A 21,845-nucleotide genomic window follows, 5' to 3' on the forward strand; every position below is an offset into this window, starting at 1 on the left:
CTGACACTTGGGAACTGTCAAAATATGACTTGTTTGACATTACTCTGCTCGGGTAATTTTCGTCTTGGGATATTGCGGACAGTACCACTGGATAGCTATTGATTTTATCTTCATTGTCGTATTGATATTTAGAACAAAATATTGATTGCACAACAGGAACGATTTTATGAAAACAGCTGTTTTCGAAATTTATAACAAATGGCCAACCATCATAGTAGACTGGTTCGGAAAATGCGAATTACATAGTGTAAGTTATTATTACTAGTCATTAGGGGTGTGCGAAGCAGCAAAAAATTTTCGATTCGAAGCAACGATTCGATTCAAAAGATTTTCGATTTGATTCGATGCAACTCGATTCGAAGCAATACGGTATTTTTCTATTCATAATTGTCAATTGAGTGGATTAACAATAGGCCTAGTTAAAATTTATCACATTTGTGTAATACAAATTTTTGTTGATGTGGTATTAGGCCTATTCATACTTACATATGAATTTTAGGTGAAAAAATATTTATTTTCAATCATATGTATTAGAATAACTGCTGGAAATACCAGTGAGCTGCTTTACTTGCCTATTTCATAATTTTTACTTGGAATTGGCTCAACTGCAAGAAAGAAGAAAATGTTTTTTTTATCAAGACATTCATTCTCATTTTAATAACTGTTTAAATAACTAAATAGGTACCGGTAGCTAAATTACAACAAATTTGAATGGAACTTAATATAAAAAGACCATTAAGAAATAAATTTACATATCACAAGTTTAGGGCCTGTGGACCGGCTTCAGGACTGCAAGCAAGAAGAAAATAAAAATAATATGTTTCCACCATGCAACATGTATCATTCATTCCCTGCCTCCTAACCTCCTTAGTATAATAACCTCACACTTACATTATTTGTTACATCATCATAAATAAAGAATTATTATTGGCATCAGTAGGCCTACAGCTTTACATAGGCATTATTTTTATAGGGCCTAAAATAGTAATAGGCTAGAAGCAACATGTCAAGTGGAGAACTCATTGAAGAAAAGATATTGTGTAAACTAATTTCCTATAAAACTCAAAAACAGTAAATAACATACAAACATTGTTTATGGTATAATTAATAAGGACTAAAAAATGCATATCATGTCATACAGTAGTATAGACCTACCGGTACTGCAAGAGATTAAAATCCTAAAACAACTGATTTTGATAGCTAATGAATGAAAAGAATTAAAAATCCATAAAATGAAGCTAAACAATATCACAACTAATTAGGTACCCGAAAAGTAACTCTTAAATAATATATAGAAGATTAAAATAATATTAAATCAAGAGACAAGAAAGTTAAATGCTATCTTCTAGTGCCCTTGGCAACACAGGTCAATGTTTTTAAACTACCCTCAATGTTTTTGGAACAGCAGGGCCTTTTTCTCTTAAGGAAGGGTAGTAGTATGTCAACAAAAACAATGAATCAGTCTCACCAGCCAGGCCCGGGCAACGATGTGTGAATTCAAGGTCATAGACCCTCCCCCTCCCCTCTTACACCACCCGGTTGCTACCCAGTTGCTTCAATTGCTGACAAAATGCAAGTGATGAAACAAGGAAGTAGAGACAAAGAAATATATTTCTTTTTTCAAAAACACAAAACTGTTAGAGATTATTTTCAAAGAAATTAATTCAATGTAATTTGTGAGTTGTAAATATTGTATTGGATCTTAGAAATATATTTTTTTAACCCTATTTAACCAAGATACAGATCTGTTCACTATATCAGATATTTCTTTTGTTTATAATTTATTATGTAAAATACTAAAATATATTTTTAATTAGGTATTGAATGAACAATAAATGATTATACTAGTATGTCTGGATAAATAGTCTTTCTATTCTTTTGACTTTGTTTTCTTTGCACTGTTAGTGTTGCGTCACGGCTTTTGTCTTGTTACTCTTATCAGTAGACGACTAGACCTGGCTCTGGCTAGTGGCAGTGCGGCAATTGCTCTGTTGTGTCTTTATTCTTAAAGGTCGTGAGCCAACTTAATTTTTAATTCTCATTTGAACATTTTAATTCCTCTGTAATAGATATAATAATATAAGAGTGTTTCTTTGGAAATAAATTATTCTTTTTTTTCTTTTGCCCCAACAAAAATTCGGGGACGGGGACCGACAGACACCTAACAAAAATACCAAATGTATCAGTCTATAACATTGATCTTACTAGTTAAGTATTAAGTAACAATTTTTCAGACTTATTTTTAAAATGATTTTGGAGTAACCTACCTTGTTTTGGCTAGGTTCACAGTAGTAAAATATTTCACACACTGCTTACATCAAGACAAAAAACAAAACCTCTAATCATTTGCAATGTCAAAACAAAAAAATATAAAACAATTAAAGCTATATTTAATGCAAAGAATGTATTAAATAAGAACGCCTTCGTAAAGGAAACGCAACAGCAACGCGCTCCTGTATTGCGGGTATTGCATTGAGTTTCTGCAGGCGTTTTTCGTATATGGATACTGACTCCCTCGTGAATCGAATCGTTTTTTTGACCACCACTGAATCGAATCGCGATTCGATGCATCGAATCGAATCGAATCGAAATTTCGATGCATTTTCGATGCATCGCACACCCCTACTAGTCATATAATATGTCATTTTGAAGAGGAAGAAATGTAGCTTGAGATAGTGGCAGCCTTGTGCTCAGGGTTATTTCCGTCTGCTCACATGAAAATGACGAAAGTGAGTCACTACTGTAAAGGTCTCATACACAAAGTGCCTTGTATTTGCCATTGCATCGTCATTGCGTGTGGTTGCTGGTGAGTTTTCGCTCTCGTTTTATCCGCGATTTATTACTAAATTCGTTATTATTTCATATTGTTAGAGAAATGTGTGTATGTATATAACAGCAATCTTCATGCATTTTATCATGCATGAATATTTACTGAATAGTGTGAAATTGTTGTTAACGCTCTTCCTGAGAGAGTAAAAAGCCTGGAGATAGTGATGGTCAAAACCAGAAATTTTGAATCTCGAAACCGAAACCAAAACTTAAAAAAATCAAATCCCGATTCTCGAATCTCGAATCTCAAAACCTAAACGCGAAACTTCTTTAGTTACCTGGTCTAGGTTGCTAAATATACACGTAATGGTAATATTTTCATTTTGCAATCAAAACTGAAAGAGATTGACTCCTTATCCAGATATAATAACATAAATTATTATGTGACTGATAACCTTCGAACCCAAAACAAAATAATTTTTTACAAACAACTAAAATTAAAATAAATGAAACTCCTGACACTAACATATACATAAATAAATATTAGATTAGTTAGAACATTTAGAGGTCAATATTTCTTTGTGTTTATTTAATATGAAACTGAATTAACTGTTGTTCCTGTATTTGAGATGCCTTTTGCAGTTCAGATTACAATTTACAGTACTTGTTTCATTAGTGTTAATGGTGATCTGTTTGCTCCATTGCTACCAGCTTGTGTATAAACAGTGTTATAAACAAAACAATACTAACGAATGACACAAAAATGTCAGCAGTTTCAAAAATGAAAGTGTCAACATTTTCAATTTCGAAACTTTTGAATCTCGAAACTGGCCGATCGAATCTCGAAACCGAAACTTTCCCAAAGTTTTGATGGTTTTGAGATTTGAGATTCGGTTTTGACACATCACTACCTGGAGAGTTCTCATTTGTTTAAAACAAGACTGATAGTCCAGGCGCCAAACGGGTTGAGTATGCACTGAAAGTCTGACAAAATTTGACTTTTGATTATTGTTGGGGACATCTAGTAGATTAAAAAAATCGATGATGTCGCATTTCTAGGGTGGTCACAACTCGGGGGGGAGGGGGGGAAGTTGCGTGGGTCATCAGTTTACGTTTCCGCGTCTAACTCACAAACGGTTAATGATAGAAAGGTGAATTAAGCGTCTATCTACGCCTAAATATATTATCCTTCAAAAAGGTTATTACAACCTTTCTTCTATCTCTTATACTTTAGGCGCTAATCAACATTTATTGCAAAAAATTAGATTTAAAAATAATTTAAAATGAAATATCGGAAATATTGCGCTTGTTTAGGGCATGTTACAAACTATTTATGGTTAGAAAAACTAACAAGTAGTACAACAGCACCAAGTTTAAAGAAATCTGTGAAAAACAACAGAGCTACGTTAATTTCAGTAAGAGTAAACGTGGAAAATTCATAGTAGTATCGAGGCGCGCATGGATGCTACGTAGCCCACAATCAATATAGGTTTGATGTTGTAAGTAACTATGGGAAAGCTGAATTTTTCTATGCTGTTAGACCATGTTGAGATGATCATTTTCCCGAAAGTCAACACTCCTCCCCCCTTGTGCTTTCCTCTAACCCCCCTTTTTAGATAAATTTACAGCCTCTTAGCAATTAAGCTATAACTTTAAAACGGGTAAGGATAATAATGCAATCTTTTATTAATCATTTTGCGTTACGATAATCTACAAAAATAATTATTAGATAAATAAATATTTAAAAAGAATTATTATAGATTTCTGAAGAAGAAGAAGAAGAAAATGTGTTCATTGTAATAAAATATCAATACAGTGTTTTTTTATTTAAATGCAAAGAACAATGGTCAAAGACCGTCTGTTTTGTGTTAGACACACTGATTTTAAAATATTTTAAAACAGTTTAAAAAAATTCTATGAATCACATACAATTATTCATGAAATAAACTGATTTCAACTACAGAATATACACAAATAGCACTACATAGTAATAAAGATCAGATAACAATTGAATGAATAATAAAATTTAAATGTAGCCTACTGAGAATCAGAATTTCTCTTGTAAACAGTTAATAATTCATAAAACAAACCTGTTACTTTTATAATTTACTTTGATAGATACTTAACAAATAATATTTTATAATTTTTTTAAATTACATAGATTTTTCCCATTTTTGTATTGATATCTCAATTCTTAAATTTAATAATTAAACTCCATTATCAATTCCCACCCTTTACTCCACGCCCCTTTGAGATAATTTCCAAGTGCCCACCAATCTTTGCCATTTAAAAATTTAAAAAAAACTCATATTCATTTAAATATAACTTGTTGGACCAAAATTGACGTATCTTTTTTTTTAATTGGACATTCTGCTATAAAAGGGTACACGTTTCATCCCGGTTGAGATTACATAGTGGACATACATACATTTTATTTTCCATATAGAGTTAACTTTTTATTAGACGACCCCCTTTGTTTGTAAAAAATGTTTTTAGGGATGGTTACGAATAAAAAAATATATCCACCATTTTCCAATATGGCCAACAACTTTGTTATTTCTTATGGAATACGCTGTATTTTAGTATTATTTTAGAATTTAAAAGCTATTTTTTTATTCGTGACATTTTTTCTCTAAACCTACCCCATTTAGGAGTTACAGCGTGTTATATCTAAAAGAAAGGCTTGTGGTGTACATTCGGCATCCTGTAGCTCATAAACGAGTAAGTTGAGAGAGAAAGTGCAAAGAATAAATAAGTCACATATAAGTCCTCGTTCAAAAACATATATAAAATACGTTAAAAAATACTGATTTTGTTGTTTTAAAAATGGCCACCATTTTCAAAAACGGTAGCTTACTTTGTTATTGGAACAATTTATTTTATAGTTTTTTTAAAATGTAGATGTGATTTGAAAACTTGTTTATTCTTTGTATTTTCGCTCTTGAACTTACTCGTTTATGAGCTACAGGATGCAGGATGTGCTCACAAACCATTTCTTCTTCGATGTAACTCCTAAACAAGTAGCTTTAGAGAAAAATGTCAAGAATAAAGAGGTTTAAAAATTGTGCGTTTACATTCTAAAACAATCATAAAATACAGGGTATTCCATAGGACTAACAAAGTTGTCAGCCATATTGGAAAATGGCGAACATATTTTTAACTAGTATATCACTATAGTCTGTATATGTACTGGATGAGCTACTTAACGTTAATATAATCTATATAAAGCGGCAAATTCAAATACAAAAAACCATAATATACGTATTTTTTTTCATTGTTGCGGTGCACAAAAAAGCCAGAGTCCTGTACAATCAATATACTGTACTATCTATAACCACTATATGCAAACAAACTGTTAATAACTATGTATCATTTTAAAATGTAAACTATGCACCCCAAATGTTGTATCAAAACATTTTGTTGTGCGACCTCGTATAAAAAAATCGACAAAGAAAAGTTTCATAAATTAATCCGTAAAAAACATTTTTTTATGTTTATGATATTTTTTAACTATGAATATTTAGGATACCATGGTAAATACACTTTTTGTAGAATATCGTAACGCAAAATGATTAATAAAAGATTGCGTTATTATCCTTACCCGTTTTAAAGTTATAGCTTAATTTCTAAGAGACTGTACATTTATCTAAAAGGGGGGGTATAGGAAAGCACAAAGGGGTAGGAGTGGGGAATTTTGGGAAAATACTTATCTCAACATGGTCTAACAGCATAGAAAAATTCAGCTTTCCCATAGTTACTTACAACATCAAACCTATATTGACTGTGGGCTACGTACCGTCCATGCGCGCCTCGGTACTACTACGAATTTTCCACGTTTACTCTTACGTAATGAAACGTAGCTCTGTTGTTTTTGCACATATTTCCTTAAACTTGGTGTTCTTGTACTATTTGTTAGTTTTTCTAACCATAAATCTTCTGTAGCATGTCTTAAACGCGTACAATATTTCCGATATTTGATTTTAAAGTAGTTTAAAATTTTAATTTTTGCAATAAAAGTTGATTTAGGCCTAAAGCATAAGAGATAGAAGAAAGGTTGTAATAACCTTTTTGAAGGATAATATATTTAGGCGTTGATAGACGCTTAAACCACCTTTCTATCATTAACCGTTTGTGAGTTAGACGTGGTAACGTAAACCGATGACCCGCGCAACTTCCCCCCCTCCCCCCCGAGTTGTGACCACCCTAGAAATGCGACATCATCGATTTTTTTCATCTACTAGATGTCCCCAACAATAATCAAAAGTCAAATTTTGTCAGACTTTCAGTGCATACTCAACCCGTTTAGCGCCTGGACTATGAAGAGAGAGTTGACGAATCTTGTGTTCTACGAGGTGGATGAGTTCACTAAATAGTTGGAGTTGAATAGATTGCAAAATTTTCTTCCCCAGGGGTTTAGTTAGTTTTTAGTAGGGATGGTCAAGTCTCGAAATTACGGGAAATTTTAAATCTTGTTACACGAGACAAGATTTCTTTTTGGCCGAGATTTTTATTGAGACGAGAATAAAAAAAAAAAAAAAAAAAAAAAATTAAAAACGCCTGCAGAAAGTCAATGCAATACCCGCAATACAGGAGTGTGTTGTAGTTGCGTTTCCTTTGCGAAGGCGTTCTTATTTAATTAATTCCTCAAAAATGTAAATATTACTTTAATTATTTTAATAACATTTGAGAAGTTTTGTTAAGTGTTAGCAGTGTGAGGAATGTTTTATTACTATAAAAAAGTCAAAACAAGTAACTATTTTATAAAAATTAATATTTTCTTTTATGATTTATTTTATTTTAGGATAAGTTGAACTCTATCCTAACTGATATCACTATGTTTCCTAATCGTAGGCATTTTTAATAATTTAGGTGTGATTAATTAAAAAATGTTATGCTGATGTTTTTTAATAAAAGATAGTAAATATTCTTGCCTATTATCATTATTTTTGTATTTAAACAGTCATCTAACAATGTTACAAAATCAGGTAAAAATTCCGAACGTGCATTTCCCGTTGTGTATGAGAAGGGAAATCCCGTCTCGATCTCGTCTCGAAATTTTATGAGAAATAAAAAATCTCGTCTCGTCTCGAACTAAAAATCCAATCTCGTCCATCCCTAGTTTTTAGTCATTGTTTATTAAAATAATTGCTGTTATTACTTTTGTTAGGAGTTTATTTATTGTTATTAATTAATAGTTTATTCATTTACTGTTTTTACATAATATAAATATATATAGATTTTATAAATAAATACCCAATTTCCTACCTTAGTTTACACAGCGATTGTATTTTATCTCATTTCTTGCATTTTTTTATTGATTGACGTTTGCTGTACAATGTAGGCTATAATTGTCAAAGAGCAATAAAGACATTATTATTATTATATTATACTAGCTGTACCCGCGGGCTTTGCCCCGTTTAACTTCTTAATTTTCAAGATGAGCTCGTTCGCATGGCTTGATCACGTCCTGGTTGAAGTTCGTTCGCTACGCTCGCTCACTCACCTTTAGGTTGGAGCTCGTTCGCTGCGATCACTTGCCTTCAGGTTAACTCGTTCGCTATGCTAACTCGCCTCCAGGTTGAAGTTCTTTCGCTACGCTCACTCACCTTTTGGTTGCAAATTAGCTGTGTCATAAATTTAAAAAAATAATAGTGCTGCACCCTGTTTGTAATCCTTGTAACTTTAATGCTATTGAACATCATAGAACAGAACCAACTTGTTTAATTGAAACAGCTGTTAAGATTCTTTAATTCCATTTACATATGAGTACTCATAAGGTTAACATGGGAAACTCCAGAGCCACTGGGGCGGAGCCCGAAAGCCCGATCAGAATAAAAACTACTTAGTTTTCCTATTTAATGCCCAAAGAATCGGTGTACCGAATTTCAGCCTTCTAGGTAAATGGGAAGTGGGAGAATTAGTGATGAGTGAGTGAGTGAGTGAGTCAGTGAGGGCTTTGCCTTTTATATATATAGATGATTATTATTGTGTTTATAAAAAGTTGTATTTTTCTTGCAGTTGTATTTGGCAGTTTTCCGTTTATTATATTATTATGCCCCTAACATGTAAAAACAAAATTGTTACCCACTGTGTTATACATTTTTATATAGGTATTTGAATACACTACAAGATGATTATGTTGGTTTGAAGTAAAAATATTTGGTACAAAATATTTACACTAAATACTATGAATTTTTTTTCACAAAATCGCTAAAATATAAAAACATTATTTTATTTAAAAATAAAAAACTATTTTTACCATAAACTTTATGACTTTTATGGATTCTTCCTTACTTTATTAGCTATACAAACTTGTATTTAAATATAATATAATTATTAGTATTCACGTATATTATATAACTTTTTACAACACAAACTAAAACTGTACGGTTTTCAATTTTTTCATTCTCCATTTGTTATTATATTTCACTTAAAAAACTTATAAAAAAATAAATTTTCCTAACATGTTATATATTTCTATGTAGGGTTAATTAGTTTGTCTACAAAATGTATATAATGAATTTCCCATAAAAAAAAATCTGTAGAAATTTTACCTAGGTTACTATTGAAATTCCAAAAAAAATCTTATTATTTTTTTTTCACTTTACCGAATAAAATACACTATCTAAATCATTATTATAATACTATTTCTAGACTCTCCTGTTCTTTCCGAACAAAATGAATATGAGGTTGGCTAGGTTTACTTGTACGGTTGAATTTTTACAAATTTTCAAAAAAAAAAAGTCTGCAAAATCGCCAAAATGGGTTGGCCATTTCCCACTTCTAACATTGGCCACTCCTAGGGTTAAAACAAGGTTGGATAGCTTAAAATGAACTTAAGCATAATGGTCCTTAAAATCAAGGAATTAAACAAGAAACATTGAACGCAGTAGTTTTGGATTATTACTCACAGTTTAAAGACAGTTTTCCACAATTAAAATGACACCACTCGCTTATCCCTAAATATATTGGTTCAAAAACTACTTTTGACATAAAGACGACTAACAGACTCAGCTTATCAGCAAGCAATTCAATGGAAAAATCAGTTTAGTTATAACTCATAATTTCTTTCAATTATTTTGTAGAGGTGTTAAGAGTATGCTTTTTCTGTCTAAAACTAAACTCACAATTTCTTTCAATTATTTTGTAGAGGTGTTAAGAGTATGCTTTTTCTGTCTAAAACTACAAAATTATTTATGTGAAGCTCAAGTGCCAATTGTTGATATATAGGTACAGACATGGACCCGGCAGATATAGAGGACCTCTTTGAGGAGTTGGAAGACATGAGTGACTCTGGTCCTGAGGTTGATACCATGAGTATCTCATCCACTCCTAAACCTTCACTGAGGCCGTTCTTCTCTAGCAGCCGTTCTCTGTTACATGACACACTCAATGTCCCAGGTATTTACTGTTTATACAACCTATGTATTATAAACAAAAATATACCACACAGTTTTAAAATATTCACCCTAAAGCTTCCCTCAATATGCCTCTTATGTATTCAATTTTCAGCAGTCCTAATAGTTAACAAACGGTATACTACATTTGACCTTTTAGCCTTCTTAAGAAGATTTTAAAATCCTACCATCTCAGTTTTTTTATAGGCCCTAGCCATTGTCAGAAAGTATTAGTCAATGGGCTACTTTCTTCATTTTGAACAGTGGATCCTTCATAAATCAAATATTAAAATTAAATGAAGAGTGTTAAATAGTAAAATATAACAGTAATCATAAATTTAAAGCTTGTCTCTTTAGTTTAGAATATAAATAACACTGATAATTTATTTGACAAAAATTGATTTACCTTTATTGTTATTATTTTTTGTGCCTCTTGTGTGACCATATCCCTAAAACCTGTCTCCTCCTTCTATTGCTACGTTTATCTATACATATTGACACTGCTATAATTCAAAAGTAAGCTAATAATGGTTTATTTACAAAAAGTTTATTTGCCAGTGTTTAGTTTTGAATTATTGAGGGGTTTGTATCAACTATTTAACTGAAGCAATCCTGCTAAAGATACATCTAGTCTTAATTACTCTTTGCGTACTTCTGTAATGAGTCTATCTGAACTCCCTGAAAGCATTTCAGATCTCAGGGTATATTGCTGATAAAGCCATCATGACTGATAAAAAAAAAGATTATGACCTAAAATTGAGAAATCTTAAACAAAAAGCTATATCCAACCATATTGCTCGATCACAAAATAAATCCAAAGCCTTGTGGAATGTCGTAAACTCTGAGCGTAAAACCAAACAATCACTGGAACACAAATTTTGACTAAAAATAGACGGACAGCTGGAAGAAAAACCTAAAACTATAGCAAACCATCTCAACCTCTACTTCTCTCAGATTGGCGAAAAAACCCTAACCACAAATCAACAGTCAAATCACTCACCATGCATAGATACAAACCCACGTCAATTTCAGTTTCAACCCGTAACCATCAGAGATGTAAAAGATGCCATAGCAACCTTAAAACCCAAGCTATCGTGTGGAACAGCTACAGAGCCTTGGTATTGCAAGATTTTTAGATGGTGGTTTTTTTAATTTTCTGTAAATATTCTGTATTCTGAAAAATTAAATAATGATCTGTCATTTACTGTAGAACAGATTTCCCTGCCGTAAATCAAGAAATAAAGAAATCCCAACCTCCATAGCCTAAAATGAAAATAATTTTGTTGTCTATTTAAACCAATTAAACTTCCTCAACCATAACATCATTTCATGTTAGGTAATAGGCACCTACTTGATTGTGCCATCATACCAACGCCAAAACCAAGTCGTCCAAGTCCAAAAATGTGCGTTAATAAATGGTACCTATGTTATTTTAGATGAGTGTAGGAAAAAAAATATCACAGATGTTGAAATATAGCTATGTTTGGAGTAAGCTCAAGACGAGAGTACCGATGGTGTGACCAAAAAATGGTGTCGGTAGGCCTACTTTTTACCACGACAAAAATATATGCTTCGCCCTTTTTTAAAGTCAAATTTTATTTCAAGCAAACGAAATAGGGTTTTACTCGGTTGTTTTATTTTCCAAGTAACCTGGTTGAACCATAGACTAAACAACACAAGTAGCCTTCTCATCCCATTGTAAATTATGAAGCTTGTTTTTCGTGTCTAGTTTATCGTTGTAGGTACCGTACACTTGTTAATATTAAATTTGTTGATTGTTACAGTAGTATACTCTGTTAATCAAATTTTAAAAAACATACTAAATACTAAACATCAATTCAATCCACAGTCGTGCGTCGATTGGGAATTGTATTGTCTAAATCGTTCGCCTGTGTCTGCCTAGATCAGTTCCATTGTCACTGTCAGTATCCGTTTACACACACATACACATACACACACCATCGCAGACAATTACTTATTACGATCAAGGTTAAGTCAATACCGACAATGGCGGCAATAGTTGCTCGCACTGAACTAGAGTACAACCGAGGGTAGCACTGAATGCGAAAATTGAGAGATGTTGGCCGCCATATTTATTAGGGGAATAGTACTTTGGAACTAGGGCTTTGCAATTGCCAACAGCCAATGAGCTGATTGATTCTTCTAGTGGTACCAACATAACAATGTTTTACAGCGGCTTGATTTTCTAGCAGAGTTGCCGTGCCAGTGATACCTCCATTTGGATGTTTTCTGTCTACAACTATTTCGTTTCGTAAAAAGCAAGAGCGGTTCCCTGATTCTGTTTACTTATCACACTTAGATACGATAAATAACGGAGAGCACACAATAATTTTGAGCCGGCATGAACTACGCCGGTTGTCTGATTCAGAATTTAAACAAACAACAAAACATTGACCATCGCAACTTCCTTAAAAATATGAGTTTTTATATGGAATCTAATTTGTGATAAAATGGTATTTTAAAACTGTTAAAGATATTCATATTATAATGTCCATAATAGTTATGTTAGAAAAGAACATATGATGTTTCTTTGGTAACAGAGTTTAGTTGTTTGTTATATTTTGATGAAGTAAGATGTATACACAAATCTAAGTTTTTCATTCTATCTGTTTAACTATTAAATTAACTTAATTTTTGATCCACTAGACGAGTTGTTATTTTAGACGATATTTCCAACATGGTAGCAGAACAGAGTGGTTAAATTAATTGAGAAGAAGTTAATTGAATAGTGAATGATGAGTAATGAAAAACAGATTGAAAAATTGGGAGGGACTGAGAATTTCACAACATGGAAAATAATCATGAAGGTAATCTTAGAATGTGAAGGAGTTTATGGAATTGTTAGTGGGGAATTCGGAAAACCAACAGCAGGTACACCAAATTATGACGAAAAATTGGTAAATTGGACAAAAAACGATGCAAAAGCCAGAAAATATATTGTTCTATCCCTTGAGACGAATCCTCTACTTAGAGTAAGCAATTGCTCTACAGCAAAAGAGATGTGGGAGAAACTTGTCCAAATTTATGATGTCAAGTCAACTGAAAATATTGACATATTGAGAAATAAGTTCCATAACATTTCTTGGGAACCTACCCTTGGATGAATGGACATCTCGAAAAATTTGACGAAATCCAAAACCAATTAACAATATACGGTAAGCCTATTAATGAAGACGATTTATGTGCTTGACTCCTTCAAACTCTACCAAAGGAATATTGTGGTGTTATTAATTAACCATATGTTTTATGTTTAAAAGACCAGATGAACTGATTATTTATTGTTATTATTTACCTTTTGTTTTTGAGATGAGTTGTTGAAATTACTAGATAAAATACTGTTCCAAAAATGTTCATTTTGATTAATTAGATAGTTTCTTCACATGGTCTCAGGTTGAAAGAAATATGGGAAGCCGAAATAAAAGAACATCTAAAAGAAATTTGAAGAAGAGTGATTACTTACAAAAGGAATTAGATCTTGAATCAAGTGAAGATGAGTCCAAGCCTAGGAATCAGGTTTGTTCAAAGAACGGTGTAAGAGATAAAACCTCAACCGAATCTTCGAGGGTTACTACAGTTTCAGGTATGCAGACTCAAATTTCTCCACCAGAAGCTTTTGATTTTCAAAATCCTGCCTTATGGCCTCGTTGGATGAAAAGGTTTGAGAGGTACAGGATTGCTTCAGAGCTTTGCTTCAAGCCTGACAGTCAACAAATTAGTATGCTCTTGTACACTCTAGGCGACAAAGGTGAGGATCTTTTCCTTACTTTTGGTATTTTTGATGAGAATAATCTTCAGTATGAAGAAGTTGTTAAAAGTTTCAGTGATTTCTTAAAAGTCAAATGTAACATTGTATATGAACGTGCCAAGTTTCTTAAGAGAAGACAAGGGGCCGATGAAACAGTAGATTCTTTTATAAATGACCTTCATAAATTAGCTGAAACGTGTGAATTTGGAAATTTAAAGGAAGAGCTGATACTTTGATTGTAATTGGAGTCAATAATCCCAAACTTTCAGAGACTCTACAAATGGACGATTCACTAACTTTAAGGAAGGCTATCAACAAAGTTCGGCAATCCGAGTCTATTTTGAAACAGCAAAATGTAGTAAGAGATCGAGTAGGCGACATATCAAATTCAATTAGTCAAGATGAGGTAGTAGGAGCCGTTAGCAGTAAAGTAGGCTCTTTCAGAAACAAGATGAGATGTAACAAATGTAACCTATTTCATAAGTATAGGGAGTGCCCAGCATATAAAGTTGAGTGTTTTAGATGTGGTGAGAAGGGACATTTTGCTAAGTGTTGTATAAAACAAGGACAGAAAACAATACGGGAAGTCGAGGACAACAAGGGAAATGACACTTCAAATTTTTGTCTGGGTGAAATTCAGGTAATGAAGTACGGCAAAGAATGCCCTGTAGTTGAAATAGACATCAATGAACATAAAGTTTGGTTTAAAATGGATACAGGGGCCGATGTATCAGTCATTGGAGAACATCAGGCTCGATCCCTCGGTCTCCAATTACAAGGTTGTGATCGTGTATTGTATGGACCAGGCAAAAATAGGCTCAACATTCTGGGAGTAGCTAAGGTTCTTCTCAAATACAATGACCGAGTACTATCAGAAGATTTGTACGTGCTAGGTAAACAAAATTCTCCGTTGCTAAGCCGAAATGCACTACTTAGTTTAGGTCTGATAACCTTTAATGTCAATTTAATTGATAAAGATGAAGTTGAGCAGTTATGCAGTCTAAACAGTACATACAAGATTAAACTACAAGAAAACGCTCAACCTTATGCAGTAATGTCCCCCAGAAGAGTGGCTGTATCTCTATACAAACCAGTAAGAGAAGAGCTAGATAAAATGATAAAAGAAGGTGTAATTGAAGCCATATCAGAACCAACAGAATGGTGTTCACCCATTGTAGTAGTGCCTCGTGTAGATGGTAGATTAAGGCTATGTGTAGATTACACAAAACTGAATACTTACGTACAAAGAGAACATTTACAACTACCATCAGTAGAAGAATCCTTGGCTAAGATTGAAGGAGGTAAATATTTCAGTAAACTGGACGCAGCTAATGGATTTTGGCAAATACCTCTTGATGAAAGTTCATACAAGTTAACAACTTTCATTACTCCATTTGGAAGGTATTATTTCAAAAGGCTACCATTTGGAATTTGTTCTGGCCCAGAGGTATTCCAAAAGAGGATAAGTCAGATACTAGCAGACATTCCAGGAGTGATTAATCAGGCTGACGACATATTGGTTGTAGGGAATACAGAAGAGGAACACGATACTAGAGTAAAGCTTGTGATTGAAAGATTGACAGAACACGGAGTGACTCTTAATAAAAACAAGTGTTTATTTGGCCTCACAAGTGTAACATTCCTTGGGCATTTAATAACTCAAGATGGTATAAGACCAGATCCAGAAAAGATTAAGGCAATTTCTTCTATGAAGGAGCCAACTTGTGTTTCAGAACTGAGACAGTTTTTAGGAATGGTGAATCAACTAATGAAATTTGTACCAAACCTAGTAGAAATGACAGCACCTTTACGCTGTCTATTGAAGAAACAAAGTTTGTGGGTATGGGGGGAATCCCAGGACAAGGCGTTCAAATTGTTAAAAGATGCAGTGACAAAATCCCCAGTGTTGGCTCCTTACAAAAGTAATGCTGAGACTAGAATAATTACTGCAGATGCATCTTCATATGGTATTGGGGCAGTAATGGAGCAGCTGCACGGTGAGGTGTGGAGACCAGTAGCATATGCATCCAGAAGTTTGACTGATGTTGAAACACGCTATGCGCAAATAGAGAAGGAAGCATTAAGTGTGACTTGGGCATATGAAAAGTTTTCAATGTATATATTGGGAAAACAATTTCAAGTGTACACAGACCACAAGCCATTAGTAGAAATTCTAGGGTCAAAGCCTATTTCAGAGCTTTCGTCTAGACTTCAAAGATTTAGAATGAGGCTTTTAGTCTTCGATTATAAGACAACTTATCTACCTGGGAAAGAAAACTTCACAGCAGATTGTTTATCTCGAAGTCCTGGAAACATCAAAGAAGACTTCATCAAAGACAGAATCTATGAAATGACTGTAGACGATGCGCTATTCATCAGGAGCATTGTAGAAACTTTCCCATGTTCAGATAAACGGCTAGAAGAAATTAAACAAGCTCAAGATAATGATCCCGAGAGTCGAGAAATCTTGTCGTCAATTTTGGAGAATAATTGGCGTAAGAACTCAATATTTTGGAAATGTAAAGATGAACTGGTTTTGGAAGATGGTTTGATAGTAAAAGGAAGACGAATGTTCATACCTAGAAGCTTACGGAAAGAAATTTTAAACGAAATTCACTAAGGCCATTTAGGTATAGTAAAATGTCGTTCAAGAGCAAAAGAATCCGTCTGGTGGCCGGGCTGTTCGAGAGATGTCAAGTCTGAAGTAGAAAACTGTCTTGTGTGTCTTGAACACCGTCAAGTGAACAAAGAGCCTTTGATGCCCACAGAACTACCAAAAGGTCCTTGGGTTTATCTTTCCGCAGATCTATTTATGTGTAATAGAAAGTGGTTCTTGGTGGTTCAAGACTATTATTCAAGATTTCTTGAATTAGTTGAACTCAGTGTTCTGTCCTCCAATTTGGTTGTAGGAAAGTTAAAGAACATTTTTGCAAGACACGGAATTCCATACAAGATTCGGACTGATGGTGGAACTCAATTCACATCACAAGAGTTCAAGGATTTTGCAAAAGAGTATGGGTTTGAAGCAACTACCACCAGTCCGTACTTTCCTCAGGCAAACGGTGGTGCTGAGAACGCAGTGTCAATAGCCAAAAGAATATTGTTGAAAAATAAAGATCCAAATCTAGGGTTATTAGTTTACCGCACAACAAAGTTAGAATTGGGACTGTCTCCAGCAGAGCTGCTTTATGGGAGAAAATTGAGGTCAAATCTTCCATCATTGAAAGATTTTGAAAAGGTCAATACTAATGATTTGATTGGTTTTCAACAAAACGACAAACGCATAAAAGAGAGAATGAAGAGGAATTTTGACAACAGGAGACGAGCTAGTGAACTAAAACCTCTGGAAGAAGGGGATAAGGTCTGGATTAGAGACCTGAAATGTAAAGGAGAAATCTTATCCAAATCAGACATTTATCCCCGATCATATTGGGTAACACTAAATAATGGAAGACGGCTTAGAAGAAATTGATGGCATCTAACACTATTGCCATTAGAAGAAAGAGTACCTACATATTGATCAGCCTTATACAATCCCTCGTGTACCTGATGAACTAAAACACGACTCTTATCGAAGAAGTCAGAGAATCCTAAGAAGACCAAAACGATATGATTAAAAGAAGAAGTGTAACAAAGAGAGATGTGGTGTTATTAATTAACCATATGTTTTATGTTTAAAAGACCAGATGAACTGATTATTTATTGTTATTATTTAGGTACCTTTTGTTTTTGAGATGAGTTGTTGAAATTACTAGATAAAATACTGTTCCAAAAATGTTCATTTTGATTAATTAGATAGTTTCTTCACAAATATGATCACATATATGTGACTTGGCACGACTCACCAAGGGAAGTGAAGTGAAGACATGGGACATTCTACAGAAGAAATGTCTCAACTTTGAGTTGCGTCTAAAGGACAGAGACGAGATGGATGTAGCAGTAGCCATGGTTTCCAAAATAAAAGTAAGTTCTAAACAGCCAAAATATATGGGAGCCAAAAATGCCAAAAAGGGAGACTTACAAAAATTAGGAGCGATAAAATGTTTTTCATGTGGCAAAAATGGTCATCTATCTAAAAACTGTCGAACAGGTGTAATTTGTTTTAAGTGTCACACAAAAGGACATAATCAAATGAATGTACCCGTGAAATACAAAATGCTGCAATGATGACTCGATCAAATCTAGAGGTAGGCCTAATTGATAAGTCATTTTTCAGTGAATGTGACAACTGGCTCACAGTGTGACAGTGGTGCTTCTCACCATGTGACACACTGCAGGGAGTGGTTTGCCACTAACAAACCATTTGATACTCCTAAAAAGATGGACAGTGCTCGCCAAGGTGTTCATATTCAGGCCTTGGGTTCAGGAAAAATAGACGTTATGGTTTTTGATGGTAAACAGTGGACTTACAGGTATTTTGATGATGTTTGGTACTGTCCTGAAGTTGCCTGTAACTTATTCTCTCTGAGGAAAGCAGGCGAAAAAGGCATTCACCAAACTGTGAAAAACAATGGTAAGTCATGGGTGTTTTCTCAAAACGGAGCAACCATTGCTTTGGCTATATTTAATACAGCTAATCAATTGTATAATATGGTTGTTAAGGTCATTCCACCAAAAGAATCATGTTTTATTTTGAAGAAAATAAACAATAACGATGATAAACAATATTTTAACATTGAAGAGAGTATCAATGATATCGAGCATGATCCCCTTGACAGTAGGCAATCAATTCAAAATGATGAGACCAGAAATCAGCTTGTTGACAGTAATCAGGACAATATATTCCATGAAGATGAGCAAGATATTGTGTATCCAGGTACCAATGATACTGTGATGAGCAAGACATTCTGTGTTCTAGTGATGATAACGCTATTCAAGGTGATGTATTACAAGATGAGACTTAAAACCTGAGAAAACGTGATGGAATAAAAATTCCTATGAGATATAGAGATGATTCTGTCATGTGTGTCAATGACAGAGATAAAAATGAGCTTTTAGCTTCTGCAAAACTTACAAATGAAGTACCGGAAAATTATGATGAAGCGATTAGATCTGAGCATGCCATCAATTGGAAATCTGCTATGGATGAAGAAATAAATTCATTAATATTAATAAAAAATAAAACTTATGATTTGGTTGATCTACCAAAAGGAAGAAAAGTCATCGATAATCGCTGGGTATTTGCACTGAAAACAAATTCTGAGAACGAGATCATTCGTTACAAGGCGCGTTTAGTGGTAAAAGGATTTACTCATCGTCCTGGTATTGATTAAGGTGACACTTACAGCTCTGTAGCTCGGTTTGAGACGATGCGAACTATGTTAGGCTATTCAGTTCAATACAATCTTACTATCAAGCAGTTTGATGTTAAAACAGCATTTTTGAATGGCTACGGCATGACAGATGCTAAACCTTTGCTACTACCCATTGAACCTGGATGGACTTCTGGAGATTCTCCACTGGTAACGGATGCCACAAACTACCGTCAAATGGTTGGAAGTCTATTATACTTAGAATCTGCGACTCGTCCTGATATATCTTTTGCAGTTGGGATTGCATCAAGAGCACAAGATAAACCAACTCAAGCTCACATAGGTTTGGTGAAGAGAATATTGAGGTATCTAAAAGGAACAACAACTCATGGAATTGCTTTTGAGAAAAGCAGAAACAATTCTATTGAAGCTTTTAGTGATGCCGACTTTGCTGGAGATAAGGAAACTAGACGATCAACAAGCGGGATACTTGTAAAGCTTTTTGGTGGACCAGTTATTTGGAAGAGTAAGCTTCAACGGTGTGTTTCCCAATCTTCAATGGAAGCAGAATATGTTGCTGCTAGCGAGACCTGTAAATCCCTTGTATGGTTAGATCGTCTTGTGAAAGAGATTGGCGCAATTTGATAAAAGTCTATTCCCATACTACATGTGGACAATCAAAGTGCGATTAAACTTATGAACAATCCAATGTTCCATGATCGCTCTAAACATATTGAGACGAGATACCATTATGTTCGACAGTTGGTCTCTGGGAAACAGATCACTGTCAGATACATTCCAACAGAAGAACAAACCACTGATATTTTAACAAATGGCTTATCATTGAAACATGTTAAAATGAAAACTTTCATTATGATGGTGACCTCTTAACTAAAACTTACTTTTCTAAAATGTGTTATGGACATTACGGGGATGTGTTAAAGATATTCATATTATGATGTCCATAATAGTTATGTTAGAAAAGAACATATGATGTTTCCTTGGTAACAGAGTTTAGTTGTTTATATATTTTGATGAAGTAAGATGTATACACAAATCTAAGTTTTTCATTCTATCTGTTTAACTATTAAATTAACTTAATTTTTGATCCACTAGACGAGTTGTTATTTTAGACGATATTTCCAACAAAAACACTTCGAAATTTGTGAGTGGACCGTATCAAAAAATTAATTAAATTGTGAAATATTTACAGAAAATTGGAGCACTTGGTGTCTTAGCAAATGAGATACGATGAATTATTTTAAGGCATTATTTTAACTGGTTTTATGATATGTATTCACTAACCATGAGTTGTGGAGAAGGGAAGCCTAGACGACGACAACATGGCCAATACCCACACCATGAACTGGATGAGCTGTTGGGGAAGACGATGGAGGTGCAATGTCCAGACGTGTGATGGGAAGAGAAGAGAATGTCCAATCTAAACACTTTTCTTGATGTTGAAACGACGGGTTAGTTTATATGAGCTCAAGAAAATGTTACTGTAGGTAATGTTCACACGCGTTCGCGGAAGCCGCACATGAATTTTACGTTGAATAGGAGCTATCACTTTTCAGGGAGTTAATACACAGTTAAAAATACAATTTAAACAACATACAATTATGCGTGACAGGGAGTGTTGCACAACGTCCAAGTGCCACGACGTCCAATAATATTTTTCCAGTGCCACGACGTCCAAAACATAATTTTTGAGTTGTTGCACGACGTCCAAGTGCCACGACGTCCAAAAGTACAGTAACTGCCAAAAATATAGTCTTTCTACAAGCTTTGGACGTCGTGGCACTTGGACGTCGTGCAACTGGCAGCGACTTTGGATGTCGTGCAAATGTTACATTTTACAATTCTATAGTGCGCTGTTTCACGACGTCCAAGTGCCACGACGTCCAAGTGCCACGACGTCCAAAGCTTGTAGAAAGACTATATTTTTTGGCAGTTACTGTACTTTTGAACGTCGTGCAACAACTCAAAAATTATGTTTTGGACGTCGTGGCACTGAAAAAATATTATTGGACGTCGTGGCACTTGGACGTCGTGCAATGCATCCTGCGTGACATGAAATAGAGAATATGGGGGCCTAAGTACAATACACTGTTAATAGGGAACCGTCCCGAATCAACCGACCAAAAAATAGAGACTTGATGAACGGGAGTGTTACATCATGGAGCTTTTGCGAAAGACTGACACTTGTGGGTATCGGGAATGGACGCGTCCAGTGGTCACATGACCGTCTCGACCAATAAATTTATTGCTATATTTTAGTTCACCAATGAGGGAATACTTAGACCCCTCTAAGCGAGTAATGTGATAGAATAACGGGACCTCTCTCTATCTCTGTGGAAAGGATAACAATAGACAATTGAAATAAGTGCTGAGTTGCCTGACAAATAATATTACATCGAATACTTAAACAAAATACTGAACAGAATCGGTATTGAGAATCGTGAGTTATATTTTAGAACTGGTATCAAATTGAGAAATTCTGTTATCGGCCTATCCCTATTAAAATACAATTAATATTCGACTTAGACGCGTAATTCAAGCCATGGCCTTAAGTTTTGAGATCGAGTTTGGCTTTGTTCCAGCTATGCGTAGACTGACACTGCTAACTGGTGTCGCTGTGCTGCTACACGTTATTATAGA

General features: G+C 34.2%; 1 protein-coding gene across 1 annotated transcript in view; it reads left to right on the plus strand.

Annotated features, from left to right (window-relative positions):
• LOC128984351 (phosphofurin acidic cluster sorting protein 2) overlaps positions 1–21,845 on the plus strand; it is a 266,594-nt gene that overhangs the window by 91,869 nt on the left and 152,880 nt on the right. The window contains exon 8 of the mRNA XM_054403662.1: positions 10,000–10,170. Within this exon, the coding sequence (XP_054259637.1) occupies positions 10,000–10,170 (171 nt within the window). The remainder of the gene's footprint in view (positions 1–9,999; positions 10,171–21,845) is intronic.

The sequence above is a fragment of the Macrosteles quadrilineatus genome, unplaced genomic scaffold, assembly GCF_028750875.1.
Source record: "Macrosteles quadrilineatus isolate MER2022 unplaced genomic scaffold, UCM_ALF_1.0 Scaffold_1__1_contigs__length_201487025, whole genome shotgun sequence".
Lineage (NCBI taxonomy): Eukaryota > Metazoa > Arthropoda > Insecta > Hemiptera > Cicadellidae > Macrosteles > Macrosteles quadrilineatus.